Source organism: Perissodus microlepis, chromosome 23, assembly GCF_051167445.1.
Source record: "Perissodus microlepis isolate ML-2025 ecotype Zambia chromosome 23, ASM5116744v1, whole genome shotgun sequence".
NCBI classification, from domain to species: Eukaryota; Metazoa; Chordata; class Actinopteri; order Cichliformes; family Cichlidae; genus Perissodus; species Perissodus microlepis.
Genome location: NC_140482.1, coordinates 29,589,993 through 29,616,420, shown reverse-complemented (window position 1 = coordinate 29,616,420; position 26,428 = coordinate 29,589,993). Strand labels below are relative to the sequence as shown.

Here is a 26,428-nt window from a genome sequence, read left to right as displayed (position 1 = left end):
GAGCATTAATCAAGTCAGGTCACCTAGTATGCATATTTTGGACCGTGGGAGGACGCTGGAGTTAGTAAAGATAAATTCAATGGGAATACATAGAAACTTGACAGCATAACAAACAGTTTCACAGACATTTTCTTGAAAGTGCAGTTACTGTGTGTCTACCAAAAGTCATCGGTGCAACATCACTTTTCGAAGGTGCAATTTCAGTCCAGAGGGAAGAGAAAAACACACACTGTTTACCTGGATTAATGGAGAACAGTTTATTGTTCAGTGACACATTTGAACACCATCATCCTGACTTGTAACTTTAATTCCAACATAATCTCGTGACAAAAGAAAATCTTTCGGTGACAGAAGTACTGGGTGCATTCAACTGCTCAACATTTACCACATGTTATATCCATCACAGCCACAAGGGATGACTAGCACTGTCTTACCAGGTATGTCAGCAAAATAAACCTTTAATTTTACAATGTGATGTGATGAAAAACACAGAGTCAGTGTGGAAAGCCTTTTTAAATGACTATATGATACCCTTCATTTGCTTGTATTGCTCGGATAACAAAAGCCTCGGAGTGCTTGTTCATAAAAGGCAGTTCTCTGCACAGAAGTTTTCATATGTACAGTGTTAAACTGGTTAAAAAGGTTGTCAAAACCACTCTCACCAATGTTCTTTGTCCAATACAAGATCATACTGAGTCAGTTCAGCTGCTAACGCCGGCCATCACAGCAGTCAAACTAAAAACAGCATAAATACTGCTTGTAAAAAGTGCACCTCCTCTTATGTAATATATAAACTTGCCACTATTAAGAACTAATTCAAAAGCTTCAATCACTAAAACACTAACAAAAGAAGTCACTAGTAATATATGTTTATTACGCTGACATTTAGCAGCACCTTTCAAGAGGTAACATGACAGCACTGAAGGTACTGTATTATAATACCTTCATATATATATGCAGGACTGGACACACAGGTACATTTGACTTCAGTACAGTCTTAAAGCCACTGTTACCCTGCCATGCCATGCATAGTGCACAGGAGCCACACCCAATGTCTTCACATAGCAACACCATGAGGGCATTGTGAAGTGTGGTCGTCTCATTTGTTAAAGGTCCAGCTACTTGAGCCGCTGTAAGATTAGGTGACCAGTGACGTTATTTAACTATTCCCATGTTAGTTTGCTAGTTTATTTCCACGGTGAATAGTAATGAAATTGTGTGATACGGTATGACTCGTTTCAATGTCCATTTTGTTCAAAGTCCACAGGCAGATTACTAAAATTTAGTCACCAAAAGCATGATTTTAACACTGTAGTGACAGTTGAAACATTAGCAAGCTATTTAATAATTTACAGACAGGTGACAAATTAAAGGAAAAGCCAATATTAGTAATTAATGAGGCCATACGATGGGATTCGCATAATATTTGTACTTATCGATCAACTCTGTGACCCTCATGTCTTATAGATGGAGGCACTGTCACCCTGGAATCGCCTTTAAGGATTAAACTGTTTCATTATAGGATAAAGCCGTACTGAAATGCAAAAATCTAGGGTTTATTTGAGCAGTTTTTTGAAGTAGTTGCAGTGATTCATATCTCTAAGAGGACAAGTGAATCAAAACCAAGACATCAAAATAACCCTCCACAGCATAACAGATCTCTTGGATCCCCTCAGGGCCCACTTGCGAGGAACATAACCGCAGAGAGGCCGAGGTTGAAAGTGAAACCAGGTTTATGTAGGGAAACAAACAAGAGTTTGCTGATGTCATAGTGCTGAACTGTCTGTTACTAAAATTCAGCTTGGTTGCTTTTTTATTCAAAACTGCTGATTTTAAAAAAACATTTCCGAAAGGTGACACAATAGAAACACCACTGCTCTCTTTCCAATAATTTGTCATCTGTCTGTATAAGAATGTATTAAATATATCAAATATTACATTTTACTCACTCCTGTTCACAATATGTTATGTGGTAAAAAAAAAAAACTGAATTTAATTTAGCATTTTCTTTTTTATAGTTGGAGTGAGATGGCACAAATGTAAAAGCAATATTAACTGTATCTTATCCATTTTAAAACTATTATTGAGGGAATTCCACTCTCATTAAGAGGTTGTGTGCTGAGTAAACTGCTCACTGAATGGAGAGGCTTCATTAAAGTCATCCAAATACACAAGTTAATGAGGTACACTGTTACAAGCTAGCTTACACGTATGCATGAGAAAAACACTTAAAGGAACAGTTAAAGATTGGAGGAAATGAGTTTGTTTGTTATTTTTCCCCAGGGATAAGGACTCAATTAGTTTCATCTACGTGGATCATATCCAGAAACAGGACATGGATGCCTTGGAGCTGAAAACAGCTATCGTAGCTGGACGTAAACTAAAAGAAACACATTCGTAAAGCTCCCATATTTTCTTATTTAGATTTTAGCTTGATGTCTATGATTCACCTCATCATACAATGAAAATAATCTGCCCTAAAGTTTTTAATATTTCTTGCACCATGCAGCAACAACATAGGTTTTGGTGGCTAACTTGCTGGCTAACAATATACATCTATAAAAGTATAACTTTGAAAACTTTAGGCATAGTTTTAAGCCTGCTAGTAATAGCCACACTAGCTATTTTTATGATGACACTTGGTTGTCAGTCTGACTGGGTGGGGTAACAAACATGTATTTCCCCAAATCCTTCACTAAGACATCAAACAGTTACTCTGAACGGCTTAAAAATTCAGCCATTGATGCTCGTAGTTGTCTGGAGTCACACAGGCACTACTTCCTTCAAAGAGGCCAGGGCTGAATGGATGCGAACATGAAGCCGGTTCTCAAAGTCGTAGCCTGTAAAATCCTCCTAAAACATAATATAGACATGTATTAAAATGTGGGTTTTTTTGAGAAAACTGCAAATGAGTTCATTCTAATTCAAATAACTTATAAGTTATTATTTTACCTTTGCTTGAAGTAGCAGTGATCTACCTTTTCCCACCGTCTGAATAGCAGCACAAAAACCATGGGGTTATAATCAGGCACGTAGTCGCAACAACATCCAACATCTCAGACAAATAAAAAAAAAATCTAAAAGCTGTGACCAGCAAGCTGACCTCTGGCTTTGCAAGGAGTACACATCCCAGCTCATAGACGGCATACGGCTGAACGTATGAGTTGATCTGTCGTCCGTATTCATCTCTAGCAGCCAGCTGGAATGACTGGAAGGCCAAACAAAAGGAAAAGGCAGAGCAAAATGAGTAAATCTGCCAGTGTGGATCCACTGCAAAGCCTCTCAGTGTGTCGCTGCGGAATGATACCTGAACAGCGTCTCTCATATTTCCATGACATTTATGAATGGCACCGAGAAGGAGGTGTTTCAGGCCTCTGCACGAAGTGTCATCTATAGTCTGCAATACTGAACCCCCCCAAAACAGGAAATGATTACACAGGATAGATGATGACAAAGGTAATACTGATCTGAATTGTATGGGCTACCCTCACCCTGATTCATTATCTGCAGTTTAGATGAGGAGCAGTTCTGCAGTGCTTTCCACAGATAAACAACTTCGATTACGCCAAGAATGCATAGCTCTCTGGAGGGCGACATCTTTCTCAGTCTCTCAGCCTGCAGGCAGGAGACAGAAAACATAGAAAAACATTAGAGAGGCTGTCGTACGGTGGAAGAGTCAGACATTTCACCAGAGGTCACCACTTACCACCACAAACACTTACTTGGCACATAAACTGATTTCTTTTGGGATAAATAGAAAGTCCTATCATTATTATACGTAGAACTACACAGGATTGCTACATAAAAAGGCTTTTTTAATGTAACTCTCAAATGATTAAAACAAACTTGAAAGGCTAATGTTAGTGTTTTTAATTACAATTTTAATGGTTGATTGTGCTGTTAAAATGTGTCTGTGGGGGAATAGCTGCCAGAAAGAAGAGGAAACAGTTCCATTTCTAAACTGAAGAAAGCTTCAACCCAATGTGAAACCCAAACCTTTAAACTCTGATCAACAAACTAGAGTAAGATTAAATATTTCCTTCTTCTTGTTTAAAGGGATTCATTTTTGTCCTCTGTTGAGTTGTTTGTTGAGGCAAACTCTCTCTTAACAGCTTATGTTTTTCCACCTGAGAGCTTCCATGATCCATCCATCCATCCATCTTCATCTGCTTTATCCGGGGCCAGGTCGCGGGGGCAGCAGCCTAAGCAGAGAAGCCCAGACCTCCCTCTCCTCAGCCACCTCCTCCAGCTTATCTGGGGGAACACCAAGGCGTTCCCAGGCCAGCCGAGAGATATAATCTCTCCAGCGTGTCCTGGGCCTCCTCCCGGTGGGACATGCCCGGAACACCAACCCCAGGAGGCGCCCAGGAGGCATCCTTGTCAGATGCCCGAACCACCTCAGCTGGCTCCTTTCGATGTGGAGGAGCAGCGGCTCTACTCTGAGCCCCTCCCGGATGGCCGAACTTCTCACCCTATCTCTAAGGGAGAGGCCAGCCACCCTTCGGAGGAAGCTCATTTCCGCCGCTTGTATCCGCGATCTCGCTTCCATGATTTAAACTCAAAATAAAAACAAAATATTTTTGGAGGTCTAAGACCAGAGAAGTGATTATTTAACTTATATACACTAGGTTTATTTTATGAGCATTAAGTTATTAGTTTAGTATAAATAATGCCTTTCTGTCCGCATGCAGTACCTTCACAAGCCACCAGGGTGCTGGAAAAATCCACAGAAACTAAATTTTATAAACATGGTTTTAACCTCTGAGTCTGAAAAGTGAAAGCAAGTCGCCTTAGTCTTGCATTCTTTCTACTGTCCACCAGGTGGTGCCGAGGGTGGCAGAAACACTGTTCCTGCACTGTTTTAAATGAATGAATGCTGAGGACAGTGCAGTTTGTCTGTTTTTGCTGAATGACAGTAAAGTAGTCATTCTATTCTATTGTAATCTATTCTAAGTTGTATTTAAGACTATAGGAAAATGGGTGTTGGCTCTTTTCTCCTTTGACCTCAATAAACACCGTCCTCACAGGCTCACAGTCATTTTGAATAAAACATTTTGAATACAAGTCCAGCTTGTAAAATATGATCATTATAGAAATGAGGCTTATCCAGGGCATGCTCGCTGGCTAAGAATCATGTGGCTACTCATTAGTCGTGATGGCTATGTTCATGTTTTGTACCGTCCGGAATTAAATCAGGTACTTCTGTCCTGTGAAAATGTCACAGTTGACTTCAGCTGTGCAGTGAAGCGCAACCTGTGACCCTCACTGGCTCTACTCTGTGTAAAAGAAAGAAAAGATAAAAAGGTGTCATGAGAGTGCCCACCCTTTTCACAGCAAACTGCTCAATCTGGTTGTTTTTTCTCTTGAAGAGCTTCTGCACGTCTTTGAAAACTCCACTTGCTCCATCCAGGTCTCCTGAAGCACCCTGACACACTGAAAAAACACACAAAGAGGACCATTTAGGAGCTAAAGCAAAAGGAATAGCATCCTAACAGTGTCGCTTGTTAGTGTATGCCAGACCTACCTCCGGTCAAATACGCATAGTAGCACTGTGACCAGCGAGACTCATTCTTCAGTCTTTCGAATGCCCTGTATGCATCCTCAAAGTTCAGCTCTATCATGCTACACCAGCCTGTTCCAAAGACAAGCAGGCAGAGTGCAATTAATCTATCACTGCAGTCTGCGCCAACATCCAGTATGTCACGACTAACCTGATGAGGAAACACGTACCAATCTCATAGAGACACACATGCTGGATCTCTCTTTGGTCTGATGCAAGTTCTAATGCATCATGGAAACAGGCCAAAGCACTGTTGATATGGCACTGGGGACAGAGGAGAGAGCACACACACCAACAGGTAACGGTAATCATGTTAGACAGACTACATGCATGCGCTGGGTGATGGATCAGTAGGTGGTTGATTAGATGCTGGTGAGTTAATGAACCGTCTGACATGCATATTAAGTGCATGTGCTCAAAACACAGAGAGGTGAATGATATTTTTCATACTCTACTACAGTGAAGAATGTTTTGTCTACTGTGTATTTGTCATGGAGCACAACACAAATAAACCATCTGCAGCTAATATGGACTTGCTGACTGATCTGTCGCTGACCATTACCGAAAGGTTACATACCTCTAGCCTTTGGACTCGTCCTTTAAAGAACATGAAAAGAGAGGAGTTGGGGTAAACCACCGACTTTCTCTGCAGAATAGCTTTAGCTTCCAGCAGCCCTGCATGCGTATCCGAGCCCTCCAGAGCAAAGAAAGGCAGCACTACAGTGTGGTACCACAAGAGGGCCAACCTGAGCAACAAAACAGGAGATTGAGCCCAGAGTGGTCAGATAACAGTTCTCACTACTTCAGTCTAAATCTCTGAAATGGAATTAAGCTTATAAACGTCTTGTCAATGTGGCTTAAAACTTGAGATTAAAAATTAATTCCCAAAGCTGACACGCAGCTGTCAAATAAACCCATTAGTGAGACTCTATTATCAGCTGCTTATTCCAGGGTGAAGATAGGACCCTGATTGGCTAACGAGCTCTATGTTATGTAATCAAAAACCACAAAATAGCTGTTAAATGACCGTTGGTGAGACTGTTTTAAATTTAGAAGAGGGGGAAAAGAAGAACTCGTATGTGACGAGCTTTTACTATATGCTTCATATTTTGTGAAAGCTTAATTAACAAGTAATTAAGCTTAAACAAAACCATTAAGAACCACTCAGCAATTCCTAATTTGTTTATTATTATTATTATTAATAATAATATTATTATCCTAAAGGTCATTTTCTACCACAGGAACTTGTGGGCCATTTTAGGGATGCAGGCATCTTTGCATGCTGTTTGAGTAACAGTAACTGCCCCCACTGGACCTCTTCAGGATTGTTTTAAAAAAAAAAGGGAAAGGGTGCATGCTTAGATGAAGGTACTTCTGAGTGCCAATGAAAAACTGCACTGTTTGCTTGTTGCACAAAACATTTCTAAAAGATGATGAAGAACAGCAGCTGCATTGCTCAAATAGCAGTATTTTTACACTGAAATGTCACCATCAGATATCAACCATCTCTGTTCCCTTTATTGTTGTTAATATTTATGTTGTTTAAACTAACAAAATATGTCACCTCAGTTTTATGGATTGTTTTCTGCAATGGAATTAGAGGGTCTGAAACAGCAGATTAGGGAGCTGCTCACATATAAAACTTCTGCTCTGAGTTCCTGCTGTAGAAATGAGCCTGTTGTAATAAACGGTAAGACCTCCGCTCACTCACGTAGCTAGAGGGGCCTTCATGTCCTTGCTCTCGCTTGCATACATAAGGGAGGAGAGGCCCTGGAGTCGGTCCCCAGGGAAACCCAGCAGGTTGATAATCTTGAGCAGGTGTGGCGGCACCATGGAGATGCACAGGTGGAAGAGGCCGTAACCGAAGCTGACTGAGCCCTTGAGGCGGTCCAGGGCTTCGGCTGTGACACCATTCTCCACGGGAGTATTGTGGTTGGCGTTGTCTGCTGAGAGGGAGTCCTGGTTCCCAGAGGACCTCCGCTGATAGGCCTCCTGCAGCTGGCTGATGTCGCTGTGGCACTTATTGTACATTTTCCAAGCCTTACGGAGAATCCAGCCTCCTTTGATATACGCTGTCAGTGGAAACAGGAAATAAGATATTTTGGAGGACGCTCTGCACCGACATGCTGAGGTGGAAGAACAAACCCAGAAACCCAGAAGACAACTATAAAAAACCCTAAATCTTCTGTTATGGTTTTGAATTTATTGCTAATTTATCTAACTGATTGCAACAACCCATCCATGAAAGTAAGTCTTAGGCCTGACTATAAAATCTTACCATTTACTCAATATTTAACTTTATTAAGTGCCAAATTGTGTCAATTTCAGACCAGAAACAACTATACTTCATTTAGTTTGCTGTAGCAAGATTCTCACTGCTGGAAATACTGGAAATACACTGCTGGTGTATGATCTGTAACAAAAATGCTGAGAATCAGAAGAAGCTGGTAGAGTGTGCAGGAGAACAGGACAAAAGATGACAATTTAATCACTGCGAACTCTCCAAACAGTTACTTGCACTATCTCACACAGTCTCACATGGATATTACACAGACTCCGTGCTACAGATCTTTGAACGTCTAATCTTGACAGCATCAGACATTTGCACTCTCACATCTTTCAGGCGGCAAATTACATAAGAAATGAGGATCACCTGAGAACCATTGAGCTGAATTTCTGTGTTATTATTTCATTAATCGCTTAACACTTTTTAAAACAAAACTCATCTGAGTAAGTGGGTGTTTGGTGACAAATCTCCATCACTCTGATCTATGCTATTATACAGATTCGCCAAGGCAGGTGAGTCTGCTGCCTGACCTCCGGTGTAAGACGCTTACACTGAAGGTCGTGGACAAGCATGGACCATCTACTGCACTTGCAAGACAGGCTTTACTAACCAAAACAACAAGACTCTTCCTCTGAGGGCACTAACAGCCAACCCTGTGTCTGTCACCACTTGCACCTCTCTTAGCTTTTCACTTGAATTATATTTAAAGATCAAGAACATCCCACAGGTTCGTTAAGTTAATGAATCATGCAAAATAATCAGAATTATAATGTCAAGTACAAGTTCAACAATCAAGCAAACCTAGTCATGATAGACCAACAGCAATCTAACCCCCCACTTTCCCACACACTGGTTTACTTCATGAATGATGCAGATTCAGATCATACCGGCTTGTGATGGTTCTTTGTTTATTACCTGAGAGTTCCTGTTTGACAAAAGAGAGCACAGCAAGGTATACTTGGCAGTCGGCGACTATTATCTGTCTCTGCAGGCGGTCCACGACAACAACGCCGGACCGTTGAGAGTCCATCTGTAACACGCACACACAGGCACACGTCTTTAGTTGCCAGCATGCATCTCGTTTCCCCAGCGGTTGGCAGGCATGAGGGACGGGGAGTTTCCTGAATGACCCTCCACTCCTCACCCAGTTTGTTGATTAAATTTCCCAGGAGTACTAATTGAATCTGCGAGTGAGTTTGGCATGATCTCATTGCTGCCTGCATCATTACGCCTAAAGCTGAGGATCCTAACATAGTTATCTGAATTGCAGCCTGTACCAGCCGTGATACAAGAAGATGCCAGCAACAGTGGAATCCATCTAAATCTGTACTAACAGTATCTCTGGATTTCAGTTCAGCCCCAAATTTAATGGAAGCTCTCTTATCAGTTCAGTCTACAGTTTTTTTTCAGCGCCCTCCTGAAAGCCCTATAATATACACTTTGAATTCTTTTTTTTTTAATAGCATTGCACTTACACTCTTTTTAATCTTGTTCCTGATTGTCTCTATGACTCCAGCGCTGTCGCTCTCACACAGTTTCTCAGTGGTCCTCAGATCATCACAGGCAGTCTGCATCTTCTCCTCCTCAAATGTCATCATGGCATTCTGCAGTGAAAGGCAGGAAAAAAGTCCTTGTCTGGTGATATTTCATTGCTTTACATTAGTACTATCTTGATATGAATTTGTATTGTTTTGTAAGGCATGTTTATGCATTAGCTAGCTTACAATCTAAGAGTGAAGGAGCATTATGTAATAGCTTTAAAAGCAGGAAAGGACAAAGGGCTCTTTCTACAAAATAATGAATGGAGGAACACGGTGACATCTGTGCAGCTGTGTTTGGGATGGCTGAAAAGACGCAGCCCAGCAGAATACACACACAGGGTGAAATGCTAAATATAAAACAAGAATAATTTCTTACATTGACATAAGAAATTAATTTTGTGGTTTTATACTAGCTTGTAATAATATTATGCATGATGCATTAAATGCCACTGGGCATGTGTGAGTGCCTGCAATGATTGGTCAGATGTCAGCACCCCCAACAGCCTTCAGGGCCATTTAGCATCTGGGGACAGAGGATGACATCATGCTGTGCAAGTGTTGACACGAGTGGGAGTGACACAGCAGTGTCTGTGAGTGTGTGTGTGTGACAACCATGCTGTGAAAAATCTCCTTCTGCCATTATTTAAGCATTTCAGTAATGTGATTCACTGCAAGAGTGATGCTGATCTTGAGAGGAGGAAGCATCCATTATGTTAATGGACTTAAAAGCAAATCAAAGGAGAGGATGTAGTGGTGACAATGAGGTCCTAATACCTGGGTGAACTGTGATGGGATGGCCATTATTTTAACTCTGCTCTTGCATCTTTCACACCTCTTTCAGTGCATTGTTATTTTTTCTACCAACTTTTTGGACTACTGGCTAAGAAAACTCACCAGAAAGCTGACAAAACTGGCCCCAAAGCTCATCAATGGGCTCTGGCCCCTGTGGAGAAACAAAAAACCAGAGAACAAGAAAAAAAACCTTTATTATGCTTTTTGTGTATTTTTGGGGTGTCCTGCAAACCAAGATGAACATTTTTAAAAGGAGCTGCAGACAGTAACTTTTTCTGTTGGCACAAACAGAGCAGAAACAAGTCTCATCTTAAGCTGTCATGACCGCTGCCAAGGACTATCTGTCTGACATGCAAGGAGGAAAATGCAAGTGTCTCAGTGCATACATTTACCGAGGCCACGTAGGGCTGCAACAAACAAGTATCATTAATCTGTTGTGCCTGAAAAAATATCCTTTATCCTTCACAACTCTTCAGAGCTAAAGCTGAAATCCCAAAATGTTTTATCTCGACCAATAAGTTAAAATAAATTTAAACTGATTTACATTTTTTACAATGTACTAGAAAATCACCAAACACTTTCATGATAGAAAATACAGCAATAAAGTAACTGACATCGTTTAACCTTTTCTTTGATTTCTTAACTTTTTATATCTGTCACCTGGTTTCTTAATTTCAACTCTAGTGCTATGACTTCCAGTTTAAAGGTGGTGACATAAATCAGACAGATCCTCAAAGATAGTAAAGTTCTTTAAAAAACATTCTTCCGTTTGAGGTATATGTGGATCCATAGGGACATACTGTACTGTGTATATAGTGTTTCAGACTTAAAAAATGTCACTAAATTGTAGGCTTCAGCAAGATTGCAGCGATTAATGCGCAAAATAATTACCTGTATCTCCTGAACAGCTCGTCGCTTTCCTTGAAGCCGTTGTTGAGCAGCATGTTAATGCCTTGCAGAGCCATCTCAGCATCATCTATGTGCTCTGCCTTCTCCTCTACCTGCTGCTGCTGCTGGGACTGCTCGGGACCCGCCATTGTTTATACCACAGCTCAGCGGCTGTTGGCTCAAACCAACGCAATGAACAAAAAACGATGTTGTTTCTTCCCTCAACCAAACCCGCATTGGTTTATTTCCACTGAGATAAGAGAACACGTTGAACAGAGACGCGCCAGCGGCCGGCTAAAGAAGAAAAAAAAAAAGAAAAAAAAGATGTGCAGCTTCCGCAGGCTCCAGACGTCTGTGCACCTCAGGGATGGGCACCGATGTCCCAGTCAGGCTCTATTACACTGCACTCCTACAGTTTACAGTTAGCATTGTAGTTGTAAGCTCAGTCAAACGCCGGCACGCGGTTATTTGTTACCAAATCAGCCATCCGTCAGTTTTCCTCCAGATCTTGAGATCCGTGCAGCAACACCCGATGCATTACATAACGCGGCTGCTGTGCTGCTCTGACAGCCCCACGTAATGCGCTCGTCAAACGGCCTGGCGTCATAACGCACCGCGCATCGCCGGGAGGATGAAGGGATGAGGGGAGGTGAGGCCTGCTCAAGCTGAATCCTGTCAGCCTCCGTCCCTCACACTCACCCCACGCCCACAGCAGCCTGCAGTGATGACAGGTGAGGAGGATCACATCTGTCGGATTTGCGCACGAGATTTTTATTTTTTTTAAATACTTGTCAGAATCGGCGCAGATGTGTGCTCAAAACTGATTCGGTTAAAAAAAAAAAAAAAAAAAAAAAAAAAACTGTAAATCTGCATTTTTAAGTTAAATCCGTTTCATTCGAAAATACAATCAAACAAACAATAGATTATTGTAGCGCTTTTACCTTACAGTATAAAGTGCCTTGAGACGACTCCTGTTGTGATTTTCGTTATATAAATAAAGTTTAATTGAATTAATTTTAAAAGTGATATTGGTCATCATATCTATTACTATACTATATTCAGACATTCAAATAAGCCCCCTGAAATAGGTTAAATGAAATATTTAAATGGAGCTGAAAAAAATCTATCTCAAACATGAAGTATGAAAATGCCTTTAAAAGAAAAAGTATCAGTATTAGTACATGCAGTATCACACACCACTACTCAACATGCTCACAATTTGTCATATGTCCTCTACACTGTAAAAAAATATTCCGTAGAAAAACGGAAAATGTCCTGGTAATTTTCTGCCAGTACATTTTCTGTTTTTTTACGGAAGTTTGACGGACGTTTCTGTAAATGATAAAACAGAAAATTCTGTAGATTTACAGTATACTCTCTGTACTATTTACGGACATTTCCTTCAGCTATAAAACCGAAAATTCCGTTTATTCACAGTATATTTTCTGTATCATTAACTGATATTTTCCGTTAATAGAAAAATTGAAATTTCTGTTTATATTACTATTTCCAAGCACTTCTTTTCACTGTAACTCATTAAATATAGTTCTTTATATCCTTAAACGTACATTTTTATGCAATTACAACCTAGTACATCATGTACTCAAAAATTCATAAATTAAAACTTAAATTAATTTGTGCTTCGTACACAACAACATTGGCACAATTAATGTTAAATATTCTTTTATTCTCCTTAACTCAAACGCTATACTAAAATATAACGACAGCATCCATCTTGTCATAAAACGACTAAACAGCTGATACATGAACAAAATAACTCACAAGCTTTCAAATTTGAGCATTTTTATTTCCTTGAAATCAGGTTGCCCTCATGTAGATGTGTTTATTTACATTTATTCAAGGGGCTCCCAAGTGTTTTCTTCAAACAGGACACCTGACAAACAAAAAATGTCATATTTAACGATATTTGCACATTTAATAATATCCAGAGTAGAGCAGGGCGATATGACCAAAAATATTTATCACGATATACATTTGAAAATTTGCGATAACGATATAACTGACGATATAATTGACACTAGACAAAATACTTTACAACTCCACAACTTTATTAGTGGGAAAAAAAACATCAATGTATTTTTACTTAAACAAGCAGCTGTTTTTTGCGTGCATTAAAGTTATAAAAAAAATTTAACAGTGCAAATGCAAATTCCTTGCTGACAGTTTAACCAAAAGGCATTTCCAGTGGAAATTGGCCGACATATCCTCAGCATAACCATGTATAATATCCACAAAAGTTAAAAAGAGGTTATACACACACAATACGGCAATATTATGTTGAAGCACAGTACGTATCACTCCGCGAGGCTGCCTACGATAGCTGTAATGCTCTGACAATCCATCAAGCGGTGCGGGTTCGTAGCTTAGCAAAGTCGTACTAAAACATTTGACAGATTTTCGAGCGCCATGTACATAAAATCGTCTCGAGGTCAGTAAACACAACCAGAATTCATACATAAGGCACACGGGACTATAACGGGCACTGTCGATTTTCAGAAAAATCAAAGGATTGATTTTAAGTGTGCCGTATTTTCCAAAGAACACAGTAATAACGACGCCCCGCTAGCATGCGCTACCAAAAATAGTGCTTTGTTGTGTAACTGACGGACGAAAGCTAAACCAGTTCCACACCACTGAAGTTGCAGCATTTTTACAAACCAATTCTGGTTCATCCGTTTCATTCAACGATCCGCTTTTGCCCTTCTCATTCTCCGTCATGGCAGAAAAACGCCATGTGCGTACAAAAACAAAGGCACTGTGCATGCGCGTTTTACCCATATTCTATCGCGATATTTCATTTTCTTATTGTTGCCCAACGTTATACCGGTATTACTGTGAACGGTATGATATGGCCCAGCCCTAATCCAGAGTACCTTTTAGTTAGAATCACTGCCTTGTGGTAGTTTTGCCTCAGCCAAATGGTTAAGGTGTGGTTTACATCCATGTCTGTCCACTTATGATACAGTATACACATGTAGTCAGTTATAGCCAAACACCTTTGATTACTGAATTGCATTCACTTCATTAATGAAGTGAATGTAATTCACATTTGTGTGAACATTTGTCTGAGATTAACTCTTTGGGGTCTTTACCTTACAATATAACATACTTGAGTCAAAATTTGTTGACTGTTTAAGTGGTGCTACATGAATAAAACTGAACAGATCTAAAGAAGATGTTCCTGAACTTTGGGTTTATTCGAACAGGACGGATGGATAACCACAGGACTTTTCCCCATATGATAACTAAAACACAAAATAAATTAAGACAGATTACTGTCCCCAACTTAAAGATAAAAGTGTATTTACTGGACTTGTTTTGTCAGTGAGGAGCAAAGTACAATTAGAAGTGCTTGTTCTGATGAAAAGTTAAACTGTAAACAGCAGCGTAGTGATAAGGATCTGTGTCCACGAATCCTCAGCAGTGACAACACTTAAACATCATAGTTCAAAATCCTTAATGCACACCTTTTTCTCCACAGTGTTCGAATGCTCTTAGCTGTTTAAGTAGAGGAAAAAGTCTGACATATTTCATGACCATTAAATGTTAGACACGGCTCTGAAAACAAGGTTACGGTTACAAACAAAAACCTCTGCTTGTGCGCACACACCCTAAATCACAACAAATAAGACAATAGTAAGACAAATTACTACAAAGTCTTGTTACCACTCTTCATATACCAGTGTGACAAAGTCCTGAATGCAGCCTGCATGTTAGTACATCAAGGTCCATCTGAGCTTTAAATAAAATACACTCAGCTTTTCCTTGGATTTTCAGAGTTGCTCAGTTCATACAGGAACTGCAGCAGTCGGGGTTAACGTGTCGCTGTGTTGCTCCTCCATGTCAGCCATTGAGACTAGTCGCAATTTATTCTGAGGAAAAAAAGAGAAACAACAAAACATTTATAAAAAGTTTGTATTTTTATAATTTTTTTTACCTAGAACATAAACAACATAAACAAAAAAAGGATTAGGGCTGTGCGATATGACGATATATATCAGATGACGATATAAAAATGTCTATCGTTTCCTATTATACACTATTGTTTGTTTTGTGGTGTTGCAAAATAAACTGTTTACAGCAATATTTTTTTCATGGTTTTGATGGTCACTGTAGTTGCTATATTATTTCTTAAACAAAGGAGCTTGCAAAGAAAAGCGTCTGGACTTCTTTAAGTTACTTGAAGACGTTTCACCTCTCATCCGAGAAGCTTCTTCAGTTCTAAGGTCAAATGGTGGAGAGTCCCAGATATAAACCTAGTGGGAGTATCCCCCCACAGAGGGACAAAAGGACCCCCTGATGATCCTCTAATCGCCTGAGCCAAGGTGTGAAACTGGGTGTGGGTCCCAATCAGCCAGAGTTTCAGGTGTGTTCATTGTGAAACCTGGCCCCACCTTATCATGCGAATTCCTGAGGTCAGATGGCCCAGGATGTGAGTGGGCGTTAAGGCGTCTGGGAAGGGATCTCAAAACTGGATTATAGATGGCAGAGAGTTGGTGTCGTAAACCCCCGCCTCTGTTCAAAGATGGTCGTTCACAGTGGACATAGATGGCTTCTTTCACTCCTCTTTCAAACCATCTGTCCTCTCTGTCCAAAATTCTCTTATACTTACAATATGGATGGACAAGTGACTGTTTTTACGCGTACTTTCGTTACCAACAATGACGGTAAAACCATTGTGTGGCTCCGCCGTCCGCTTGTTTATTTTCCACATAAACCTTTCACAATAAAGCTCAAGTTTCTGTTGAGACTTTTCAAAATAAACTGAAATGATATACATTATTCTCAAACATAAAATTTCAGAATATGCATCAAACAAATGACCTCAAATAAAAACATCAAGTAACTATAAATGGCGCTTACAGTCACCACGCAGATGAAGGCACAGAGAATACCAGCATGGCCAGCAAGGATGAGGCAGAACCAGCTAGCTCCAAACAGAAGGACCAGTCAAAAGAAATCGAGGACCTTATTGTTAAACGAGGGGCTACCTCTGTAGCATGGACATGGTTTGGTTATGAAAAGTCTGACACGCCCCAGAAAACTGTACTATGCAAATTATGCCACAAACTGGTCCCCACCACCACTCAAACACGACAAACCTCTTTAACCACCCACACAAGAATCACATGAAAGAGTTTTGAGAGAGCTTACGAATGAAAAGCAAAAAAGAGCTGTCAGGTGCTCAAAATAATCCTTAGACTCAAACGTTAGAACAGGCTTTTCCTCGCAGCACGCCGTGTAATAAATACTCAGAAAGAAAATGGCGGCCGTTTAAACTCATGTCTAAAAATGTATAGTTTCACGCATCGGTCAAAACACTCGACTCCAGGTACACGACGCCCAACTGAAAACACTTCACATAAGTCGAGTTGCCCGAGAATCACAGAATTTACAGAAAATGCACTATTTTGTGATATATATCGTTATCAGGAGAGATATGTCTTATATTGGGATATGAGATTTTGGTCATATCACACAGCCCTACAAAGGATTATAATTCACGTAGAGTTGCATACACATAACACCATTCTGTTGCAACAAAAGCAGTTTATAATTAAAGTAACATACATACCTTGAAAAACTAAATCAACCACAACATTAAACTCACCTTATTTCTGTAGAGAAGGTGATCAGGGTTTTTCTTCATTTCCTGAGACCAGCTGCTCTGGATCATCACCAGCTTGTATCTTCATCTTTTTTTTCCCCACTCGGGGAAGTCTTTCCTTTTCTTGGCCATTGCTCTGCACTGGAAAACCAAAGTGTGCGATCAAAGGTGAAATAAGGGATATTTTTCCACTGCAGGACTTAGAGTGCTTCAAGTAGTGATAGCTGTTGATCCATTTCTCAAATAATCTGTAAGGATCTGGATTTTTAAGAAAGATACAAATATCTCTGCTTATATTTGGCTAAAAGCTTGATATAGACACAACAGTTTATAATATGTCAGCATCCCCCACAAGGCATATAAATCCCCTGCACACCAGCACTGCGCTTACATTATAGCTCAATCAAGAAATAGTTATTATTGATTTATTATTGAATTTTTTTAGTAATAATTATTAGTATTTAATCACATTAGCACAGTGGGGTGACAAAAATATTCCACATACTAGAAATGCTGCTCAGCATTTCATAAATTGTTGGAGTAAAAACACGGTTACAGGGAAAATGTGTCTGTCTGTAAATATTAACTAAACATTTCTATGTGCTACAAAATAGACATAATTGTAAATGTGCTGAGGTGAAACTATACTTTCAATAATATTACCACTACAGTCTGTTAACCACCGAAATAATCTATGCTGGTCAGCTAGCTAAAAGTATTTACTTTAGCAGCCCAAATCAGAGGCTAACATTAGCATTTGCTAGCGTCAGCCAGGAAGGTCTGAGGCTTAAACTAGGGTTAGTGTAACTTTGCCTGAAACCCTTTAAAGTGTACAGTAGAGCCAACTGTAAAACACAGGTATTGATACAGTACTTATTAGAGTCCTAGAATAATTTCTAGAACCATGAAGTTCTCACTTTTCCCAGTTATCCACATCGCTGACTTTCGCTAATTAGCTAGTTAGCAGTCACAGCTGTGTAATACCCAGAGAGACACAGACAGCTAACTATAATATTGTAACGGACTGGGTTACAAGTTAGTTGACTATTGCGTCATCAGTGTTTTGTGTTCAGAATTGCCAGTTACTTATGGCATAGTTGGACCACACCAACTGTGTGTGTGTGTGTGTGTGTGTGTGTGTGTGGGTGTGGGGGGGGGGGGGCAGAAGAGAGAAGAGTGTCGGGGGTTGTGCTGTTGCTGTAGAGCGCACTTTTTTCCCTGATGTTTTGGCGTTAGCTACGGCCCACAGTAGCCCGTGTTACTATTCTGAATAAACACCGGTAACCGGAACGCTGATCGTCTGTGTCTTCTGTCGAGGGACGCTACAATATTTATGAAAACTGGTTCAGCCACTGAAGGGCAAAACTGGTGGTATCACAGTAAAAATTATTTTAACATTAACTAAAATGGAAAGCTTAAGTCATGTTAAACCTAAATAACAATTATTTTAAAAAATGAATCAGCAAAATATTCCTGACTTGTCTGGAGACAGCCGAAACCAGTTAACAAATAAATTAACAATTCTTTCTAAATAAAAACGCGGAGTCTTTTGAAAAACATTATTTTAATAAAAGGAAACATGAGTTTTAATACTTACCACAGAAATTTGAAGGCAGTTTCTCCAACTTCAGAGTCCAAAATCCAGATGAAGCCTGAAAGAAGCCTAATGGCTGCTCTCGCGCTTATTTTTCCCTCCTTTTCGGGTTCTTTTTCCCACAATGCTTTGCAGTAGTTGAGAAATACAGAAAAATACCTGTAATGTCACGCATGTCACGTGGCCAAACAACGGTTAAGAAGCCCGTTCAGTAGAGGGTTGTGCCTCCACATAGGGCAACTGAGCTGCTCAGATTTTATCTAGAGTTCAGAGGAATATTAGTGAGAGTCTAGGGTACTCAACTCAATAACAGTCAATAAAAAAGAAAACATGGAACTCGGATCAACAGTCAGTGCTGTCAGGAGTACGAGGGTGCTGGTTGGTGACAAAGTACGTCCTGCAGTTGTAGTTATAAAGGATGGGAAGATACATGAAATAGTCTCGAGCTGCAGCTTTTCTGAGGATGTGGCCTGTCAGGTAAGCTGGGTCTCACTCCTCAGAACAGTGCTCAGGATAATTCGCCTGTCTGTAAAATTGTAATTCACTGATTTAACACTCCTGAAGATCTTATTTCTCTCAGATGCTTGATTCATTGCATTGTTTAAAAAACTTTTCTGTGGTTGGAAGGTGCTGGATGTGGGTGACAGCGTGGTGATGCCAGGCATTGTAGACTGCCACGTTCACGTGAATGAACCAGGCCATACCTCCTGGGAGGGTTTCTGGACCGCCACCAGAGCTGCAGCAGCTGGAGGGGTGACGACGATCGTGGACATGCCGCTGTAAGTTGGAGACAATTCAGAAAATCAGTCCCTGCAGTCTGATCATACAAGGTCACTGGCAGAGCGTGCAGGGTAAACAGACTGCAAAATAAATGTTGTTTTCCTCAGGCAAACATCAAAATGAATCTGAGAAGCACTGTACGTCCATGGCTTGGTTTAAAATGTTAAGGCTGAAATTTTAGTTTGTGAGCAACTCTTTATTCTAAGAATTATACTTACAGTGAATGAGTTTAGGGTAACTGGAAAAGTTTAAAGCTAGAAAACAAAACATAACGATGCAGTCTTGCCTGATGGGTTAAATATAGCACAAGTAATGAAAACAGTAATAGTAATGTAACATGTCTTCTTTATCAGTTTTATGTTTTATTCTATGGCTGAAATGATTTTTGGCTTTGGACCATTTTAGAAAGATTCTTTTTTTAAACAGTAGACGTGAAGCTCTCATCAGGCCTTTGTTATTCACACAGAAACAGCATCCCTCCCACCACAACTCTTGGCAATTTTCACAAGAAGCTGCGGGAGGCAACAGGGAAGTGTTTTGTGGATGTAGCCTTCTGGGGAGGCATGGTCCCCGGCAATCAGGTAATGTGTGCACAGCTTTAGCATGATGAACTCTACAAACAGGCCAGGTTGTAAAAAAACAAACAAAAAACAAGACTAAAGCAAACGCTCCATGGATGTCTCCTTGCAGCTCCATCTACGTCCAATGATCCAGGCTGGAGTGGTTGGCTTCAAGTGTTTTCTCATCCATAGCGGGGTGGATGAGTTCCCCCATGTAAATGACAGCGATCTACATACAGCCATGAAGCAGCTGCAAGGCACAGGAAGTGTCCTGCTGGTAATTTACAAACCAAAACATCTTACGTAACATTAAGTTCTCTTACTCTGTGTGTGATTTGCCTTTAGTTTGCACACAGAACATTGCCAGTTGAAATAAAAAAATAAGCCTTTTTCTCCTGTCTCCTCCAGTTTCATGCAGAGAGGGACGTTTGGGAAGGAAAAGGAGAGACTGGTGGTAACAATCATTACAGTGTTTTATGAAAATACTTAATATAATGTAGTCAGTGTCCAAAATTCATTCATCCTTGATCCTTTTTATTTGTTTTTACACTAATAAACACTGATATTTTCTTACCCAACCCCATGTTAGACCCTTGCCAGTACTCCACCTTCTTGCGGTCCAGGCCAGACGTCATGGAAACTGAAGCTATTCGTGTTGTCACAGAGCTTTGCCTGCAGTACAGGTGAGAAAATCATCATGTTAATGAATAACCATAATATCATAGTTCATATATTTGTATAGGTTCTGTTTGTAGCAGGAAAAAATAGAGTCATTCCATAAGAAAATCAACCAAAGGGAGACGCTGATGTTTCTTATAATATCCCTGCTCCAGGGTTCGCTGCCACATAGTTCACTTGTCTTCTGCAAAGCCACTGAAACTGATTGAGGAAGCACGGCAGGCTGGAGCTCCTCTGACTGTGGAGACCACCCATCACTATCTCAGCCTGTGTGCAGAAGACATACCTGCAGGGGCCACACAATTTAAGTGCTGCCCACCCATCAGAGGATCTGTTAACCGAGTAAACAATCATATGTACAGAAGACACAAAGTTGACTATTTTCAGCAAACAACAACAAAAAGCTACTCTGTGACTGATTTTTCCCCACCAGGAGCAGCTATGGTCTGCGCTGAAAGCTGGACAGATTGACATGGTGGTCTCAGACCACTCCCCCTGCACCACCGACTTGAAGAAACTGGACAGTGGAGACTTCACACAGGCTTGGGGAGGGATTTCTTCTTTACAGTTTGGTACTGACTCGTGCAAACACAAATGCAGAATATTTAATATACAGTAGCAACTATCAAAAAGGCAGGCAGACCTTAATGTCTGCCACAGTCCCGGGACCTCAGCAGCCTACATCAACCCCTTCTGCATATCATACCGGCAAAGTTGATTCCACCTGCCTGCAGTTACTGCTGCCTCAGCAAGCCTCTCTCCTCCATAATTAATGTCATGTCAGATGCGTGATCTGTTCTGTATCCTGAGGAGGTCTTGCTGCAGCTTTCCAAGTATTTGTTTGGTGCAATGGAAAGACCAAATGCCAAAAATGTATTTGGATGACAGTAATGTGAATTGTTAACAGGCATTCGCATCAATAATAACTGCAGATGGAGAAACTATTCTACTCAACTACTGCAATATAACGTAGTGTTTCAGACAATACAATTATAATCACAGCACTTTCAGCACTTTTATAGTACCTCGTATAATAGTGAACACTCTAGTGAGAATCAACCACTTGATATGAATAGAAGAGATATGATGTCTCTGTGTGTTAGCCCTCTGACAGTATGGTGACCTGTCCAGGGTGTAATCTGCCTCTCACTGTATGACAGCTGGGTTAGGCTCCATCACCCCCCCACCCCCACCCCCGACCCTGAATGAGATAAGCAGAAGAAAATGGATGGATGGATTACAAATGAATTCTAATCCGTGGAATATTACAGGGATATGCTTCTTTTCTTTTGGGTTGGATTAGCTGCCCCCTGCCCCCACATATCCCCATAATGCTTTTGACAATCACTGACAGTCAGTCAAAGTTCAAAGGAAGGTAAACATGAACGAGTTCCAGTTTAAAGCAATCATTTACTGTTCTGCCTCAGTGAGAGAGCGGTCAAAGTCTGACACCAACACGTCTCGTGACAGTGATACGCAGTGTTTTGCCTCATACAATCTTATTATTAAAGGATAAATAGAATTAAGGAGTGGAAAAACTCTGATTTGATTAGTCTCAGTTCAGTTCTCAGTGATCTTCTTTATTACTCTCATCGTTTTCAGGCTTGTCTCTGTTCTGGAGTTCAGCCAGTAAAAGAGGTTTTCAGCTCCCTGATGTTGTGAGGCTCCTGAGCCAAAAAACAGCTCAGCTGTGTTGCCTCGACAGCCGGAAGGGCTGCCTTGCTCCCAGTTATGATGCCGACTTGGTCGTATGGGACCCCGAGAGAGAGTTTGAGGTAAGAAACCATAAACAGTCATCATATCCTGAGGCAGATGTGTTTCATCCTTTGCTGTGTTTCACAGATTCAAGAAGAAAACATACATCATAAAAACAAGGTAAATACAATCACTGAGAAAATTTTAACATAAACACTGTATGATGAGTTGACGAGTGTTGTTTGTATAACAGTTTGCTGTTTGTCACCGTGCAATCAGCTGACTCCTTACCTTGGCCTCAAACTGCAAGGGGCCGTGCGCGCCACCATCCTGAGGGGACGGCTCGTGTACGAAGATGGCAGCTTCTGCGCCGAACCTCTGGGGAAGCATCTCCTCATCCCTCAGAAGACAAATCAGGCCCAACCGTGAAGCACAATGACAAGCTGTCATAATAAACCTCAAATATTCAATTCACCACTGATTCTCACTGAGTGATGGTTAAAAAGTTATTGACCTCATAATAATGGAAAACAAAAACTGGCTTAAGGGTCATTTAAAAAACTAAAACTTCTACTGAACTTTAGCATTTTAACTGCACAGAAAAATGTAATTACGATGCCGCATATTTACTTCAAAAGAATACTCAAACAAAAGCTTTCATCTGTGCACTATCTCTAAAATTAGAAACATCCTTTCTCAGAGTGACGCTGAAAAACTAGCTCATGCATTTATTAATTCTATGCTGGACTGCTGTAATTCATTATTATCAGGTTGTCCTAAAAGCTCCCTGAAAAGCCTTCAGATGATCCAAAATGTTGCAGTGAAAGGACTGACAGGGAGTAAAGTGAGAGCATATTTCTCCCATATGGGCTTCCTTTCATTGGCTCCCTGTTAAATCCAGAATCTAATTTAAAATCCTTCTCCTCACATACAAGGTCTTAAATAATGACAAATGTCTTAAAGGGCCATACTCTCCCAATAGAGCACTTTACTCACAGACTGCTGATTTAATTGTAGTTCCTAGGATATTTAAAAGTAGAGGGCTGTCCACTGTGAGTCTTGTTTTAACAGGAGATTTCATCCTGTTAAAAATGAGTTTCTCCTCATCAACTATTTCCTTATGAGAGAATTGTTGGGTTCTTAATGACCCGAGATGTAATAGATTTAATTAAGGTTCATTAATGCATTTAAAATATCATCTTACAAAGTGAATTTTTTTTAGCAAACAAACTCTGTTAATGTTTAAGGAACACTGCAGTTTAATAGTTAAACCTGAGACTCTGGTCAGTTGGTGGTCAATGATTAACATCTCAGGACATGCTGGATCACTTACTTATCTTGAAAAATGAGAACACATCAAACTACATGAGCTCATTACGCAGAGAGACCAACAAGTGTTGACATAAGAAGAGAAAGATAAAAGCAGAACATGTTATGATGGTCTTCTGACCTGTGGTGCTCACTGGTCAGAAAGAGAGGTGTGTTAAGCTGAGGTGTGGTTTCTCTGGTTCCACGGCTCTTTGCGGTTTTGTTTTGCTTGTTACACTGCTGGGAACATGTCGTCCATCTCTGTACCGCCACCAAAATGCCTGCAGAAACCTCTGACTGTTCCCTATCGTCACATGTTTGGACCGGGACCTTCAAACGTCCCTTCACGGATCTTGGAGGCCGGTGCCAACCCTGTCATTGGACACATGCATCCAGAGATATTCGAGGTAACTTCAGAGGTTTAACACCAATGACTAGGATCTATATTTGGGTTGCATGCTGTCTGTGCTAGACAAAGATTGGGAATGGTTCTAACATCAGATAGATTACTACTCGTTTCACCAAACTCGGCCCTTTTTCAATTACAGATAATGAACGACATCAAGAGTGGGATCCAGTATATGTTCCAGACTCAAAACAAAATGACTCTAGCTGTGAGTGGCACCGGCCACAGTGCTATGGAGTGCGCCATCTTCAATGCAGTGGAGCCCGGGGAAAGCGTGCTTGTAGCTGTGAATGGAATCTGGGGAGAGAGAGCAGCTGAGATGGCAGAGAGGATAGGTAAGGCTCATTGTATCATTTGTACCTAACAAATCCTGGAAGATAACCAAATTCAAAAATATAATTTCCTACAACAGATGGGCACTGTTCAAAAAGAGCTTTTGCTGTGGAATACTTTCACGCCTTTTCCAAATGTACAGCAAAGTTTATGTGTGCCATCTGCTAATCTCTGAAATCGCCTAAGAAACTGTCTCTCTCACGCAACTGTGCCTCCACCCGGGCCATTGTGTGAGTTCCAGATTACACAAATTGTGACAGGCACAACATGCATGACACCAAAGCACACTGCAAGTCAAGCTGAACATTTTCACAGACGCCATCATAGCTGTTTAAAACATTAACTTAATGTTGTGCTAGCAGCTGAACCTATAATCTCATGAGAAAGGTTTTTACTGAGGTCATACAATAAGGGAACCATGAGCCATATATGCAGTCTATGGTGAATACTCATTAGCTGCTCTAGTATTTGCAGCATGGCAGAGCAAGTGGGCCTCACTCAAAAGAAACTACAGTGGCCACGTCCACAGTAACGAACATGTCCGGCAGTGCATTATACTGACTTTTAGGAAAATAACGAAGCATTGTGGAACATAATTAAATAAACTCCCATAGGTCTTTCCACAGGATTTGATGATAAAAATACAGAGTATTACTGCTGCTGTCTTTTAAAGGTGGCTTTCATTGGTGTAATTAAAAAAAAAACAGTTAATTAAGAAAAAACATGTGTATCAAACCTACAGGTGCGAGAGTAAACACTATAGTGGCTCCTCCTGGTGGCTGCTTCACTATTGAAGAGATGGAAAAGGTATTGTTTCCTGATGCTCCAGTTATCAGGCTACTTTAATCATTTCTGTCACTGCTGCCACTTGTGTAATCACACTGTTATCTCACCGCAGGCTTTATCCAAACACAGACCTGCGCTGCTCTTTGTGGCACACGGAGAATCTTCTACGGGAGTCTTGCATCCTTTAGATGGCATCGGACAGCTGTGCCATAAGTAAGACACAGCACTTTGCCATCACCACATCTGCAGCTAGACAGATGATATAGGTGTTTTGTGATTTTCTTGCAGGTATAACTGCCTGTTTCTTGTTGACTCTGTGGCATCAATTGGAGGAGCCCCTGTTTACATGGACCAGCAAGGTGCACTGAAAAATCCTGCCAGATGTTTCCAGTCTTTATTTTATGAAATAATATATATGGATTTTTCTGTTGATGTTTGTACTTTTAGAGATAGATATCCTGTATACAGGCTCCCAAAAGGTTCTGAATGCCCCACCAGGTACAGCACCGATTTCCTTCAGTGAGAGAGCGTGGTAAGAACTGCACATTTTTATAACTTTTATTCATTCAGAATAATAGGGTACCATAAGTATTTAAAGGTAAATTTATCCACAGCCAAAAAATCTTCAGCCGAAGGACAAAGCCTGTGTCATTTTACTTGGATTTGAGTTGGCTGGCAAACTACTGGGGATGTGATGGAAAGCCATCAAGAGTGTAAGACTTTCTCTGCAGACTGGACCGTGTTTCAGGCTCACTTTTAACCTATTACTAAGATCATTTGGTATTGCTTTGTCTCTTTTCATAGATATCACCACACAGGTCCTGTCACTGCTTTTTACTCTCTGAGGGAAAGTTTGTCTGTCCTTGTTGAAGAGGTGAGACATGTCTAGCAATTAAAAGGGTTCATGAGCCTGCAGTTTTAACATTTTATGCAATTAACTGATGAAGCACAGAATACAGTAATGGAAACAGAGCGTATCTCCTCTGTGGAAACCTGAGATAAAAGCACTGCAGCTAAAACATTTGGTGTCACTAAGGAAATGTCACATTTTTAATTAAAATCCTGACTTTTATTAAACAGATGAGTTGCAAAGTGAATGCGAAATATAGACCCCTCACTTTTCTTGAATCAAAAAGAGAGAATAATTAGTCCAGCTGCAGCAGTCAGAACTTTGCAGATGCAGAACTCAGTTTGTTGAGGAAATCTGCAGACACCTCCCACCAGTTGAGCACTTCTTATGGCCCATACAGTTAAGCTCCAGTTAAGCAGCTGGATCCTATGTGGTTCAGTAACTGTCTTGGGAATCCCATAGAGGGGGAAAAATATCTATTATCCTGCTTATCTCAGTCTGAGTTGCAGGACAGGAGTCTAAGCAGGTATGATCAGACAGCCCTCAGCCACCTCCTCAGGTGAGGAGAGGGAAGTGGCTTTTGTAGTTAGATGCCCAAACCACCACAGCTTTCTAGATCCATGGTGGAGGGGTTTACTTGGTTAAGTGATCCCAAGAGTGTTGATGTCAGGGGCAATTTGTCAAAACAGCCACACGGTAGTGTATGAATTCATTAATAGTTAATTAATTAATGAGTGAACA

General features: G+C 40.6%; 3 protein-coding genes and 1 long non-coding RNA gene across 6 annotated transcripts in view; 2 read left to right on the top strand and 2 right to left on the bottom strand.

Annotated features, from left to right (window-relative positions):
- Positions 1 to 242: 242 nt before the first annotated feature.
- On the bottom strand, positions 243 to 11,630 carry LOC146361721 (tetratricopeptide repeat protein 39C-like). The gene is made up of 14 exons (XM_084921381.1): positions 11,072 to 11,630; positions 10,283 to 10,331; positions 9,323 to 9,451; positions 8,763 to 8,877; positions 7,272 to 7,632; positions 6,138 to 6,306; positions 5,731 to 5,824; positions 5,525 to 5,632; positions 5,324 to 5,433; positions 3,492 to 3,615; positions 3,308 to 3,405; positions 3,104 to 3,208; positions 2,953 to 2,991; positions 243 to 2,853 (listed from the first exon to the last, which is right to left on the bottom strand). Exons 1-14 carry the CDS (start codon positions 11,215 to 11,217, stop codon positions 2,764 to 2,766), a joined length of 1,737 nt encoding a protein of 578 aa, XP_084777507.1. The 5' UTR covers positions 11,218 to 11,630; the 3' UTR covers positions 243 to 2,763.
- Positions 11,631 to 11,711: 81 nt separating this feature from the next.
- Positions 11,712 to 22,478, top strand: LOC146361719 (allantoinase, mitochondrial). Of its 3 annotated transcripts, none has more exons than XM_084921384.1 (11): positions 11,712 to 11,799; positions 18,919 to 19,070; positions 19,538 to 19,652; positions 19,762 to 19,908; positions 20,040 to 20,085; positions 20,221 to 20,314; positions 20,465 to 20,651; positions 20,743 to 20,881; positions 21,912 to 22,084; positions 22,152 to 22,184; positions 22,284 to 22,478. In XM_084921384.1, the coding sequence occupies exons 2-11, from the start codon at positions 18,946 to 18,948 to the stop codon at positions 22,431 to 22,433; spliced, it is 1,209 nt and encodes a 402-aa protein (XP_084777510.1). In that variant the 5' UTR covers positions 11,712 to 11,799; positions 18,919 to 18,945; the 3' UTR covers positions 22,434 to 22,478. The 3 variants fall into 3 exon arrangements, with proteins under 3 accessions (XP_084777510.1, XP_084777508.1, XP_084777509.1); XM_084921382.1 differs by lacking the exon at positions 11,712 to 11,799 and adding an exon at positions 18,502 to 18,768; XM_084921383.1 differs by lacking the exon at positions 11,712 to 11,799 and adding an exon at positions 18,502 to 18,768 and having other exon boundaries at positions 22,258 to 22,357.
- LOC146361720 (uncharacterized) lies at positions 12,767 to 18,422 on the bottom strand. Its single transcript, XR_014799423.1, has 3 exons — positions 18,295 to 18,422; positions 16,701 to 16,838; positions 12,767 to 14,961 (listed from the first exon to the last, which is right to left on the bottom strand). It is a non-coding gene; the product is annotated as an uncharacterized LOC146361720 (long non-coding RNA).
- Positions 22,479 to 22,572: 94 nt separating the features above from the next.
- Positions 22,573 to 26,428, top strand: part of agxta (alanine--glyoxylate and serine--pyruvate aminotransferase a) — a 4,939-nt gene continuing 1,083 nt past the window's right edge. Inside the window, exons 1-8 of the mRNA XM_084921385.1 lie at positions 22,573 to 23,719; positions 23,861 to 24,053; positions 24,794 to 24,858; positions 24,950 to 25,050; positions 25,126 to 25,196; positions 25,285 to 25,369; positions 25,452 to 25,550; positions 25,642 to 25,711. Of these exons, the coding sequence (XP_084777511.1) occupies positions 23,561 to 23,719; positions 23,861 to 24,053; positions 24,794 to 24,858; positions 24,950 to 25,050; positions 25,126 to 25,196; positions 25,285 to 25,369; positions 25,452 to 25,550; positions 25,642 to 25,711 (843 nt within the window). The 5' untranslated portion in view covers positions 22,573 to 23,560. The remainder of the gene's footprint in view (positions 23,720 to 23,860; positions 24,054 to 24,793; positions 24,859 to 24,949; positions 25,051 to 25,125; positions 25,197 to 25,284; positions 25,370 to 25,451; positions 25,551 to 25,641; positions 25,712 to 26,428) is intronic.

What these genes read in the sequence shown, in the direction of transcription:
- LOC146361721 (XM_084921381.1), bottom strand. Translation starts at nt 11,217, where the DNA reads ATGGCGGGTCCCGAGCAGTCCCAGCAGCAGCAGCAGGTAGAGGAGAAG. An exon ending in CTATGCGTATTTGACCGGAG is followed by an intron (nt 5,434 to 5,524) that starts GTAGGTCTGGCA and finishes GTGTTTTTTCAG; the next exon opens with TGTGTCAGGGTGCTTCAGGA. An exon ending in ATATGAGAGACGCTGTTCAG is followed by an intron (nt 3,209 to 3,307) that starts GTATCATTCCGC and finishes TTGGCCTTCCAG; the next exon opens with TCATTCCAGCTGGCTGCTAG.
- LOC146361719 (XM_084921382.1), top strand. Translation starts at nt 18,622, where the DNA reads ATGGAACTCGGATCAACAGTCAGTGCTGTCAGGAGTACGAGGGTGCTG. An exon ending in GATTTCTTCTTTACAGTTTG is followed by an intron (nt 20,882 to 21,911) that starts GTACTGACTCGT and finishes CATCGTTTTCAG; the next exon opens with GCTTGTCTCTGTTCTGGAGT. An exon ending in ACATACATCATAAAAACAAG is followed by an intron (nt 22,185 to 22,283) that starts GTAAATACAATC and finishes CCGTGCAATCAG; the next exon opens with CTGACTCCTTACCTTGGCCT.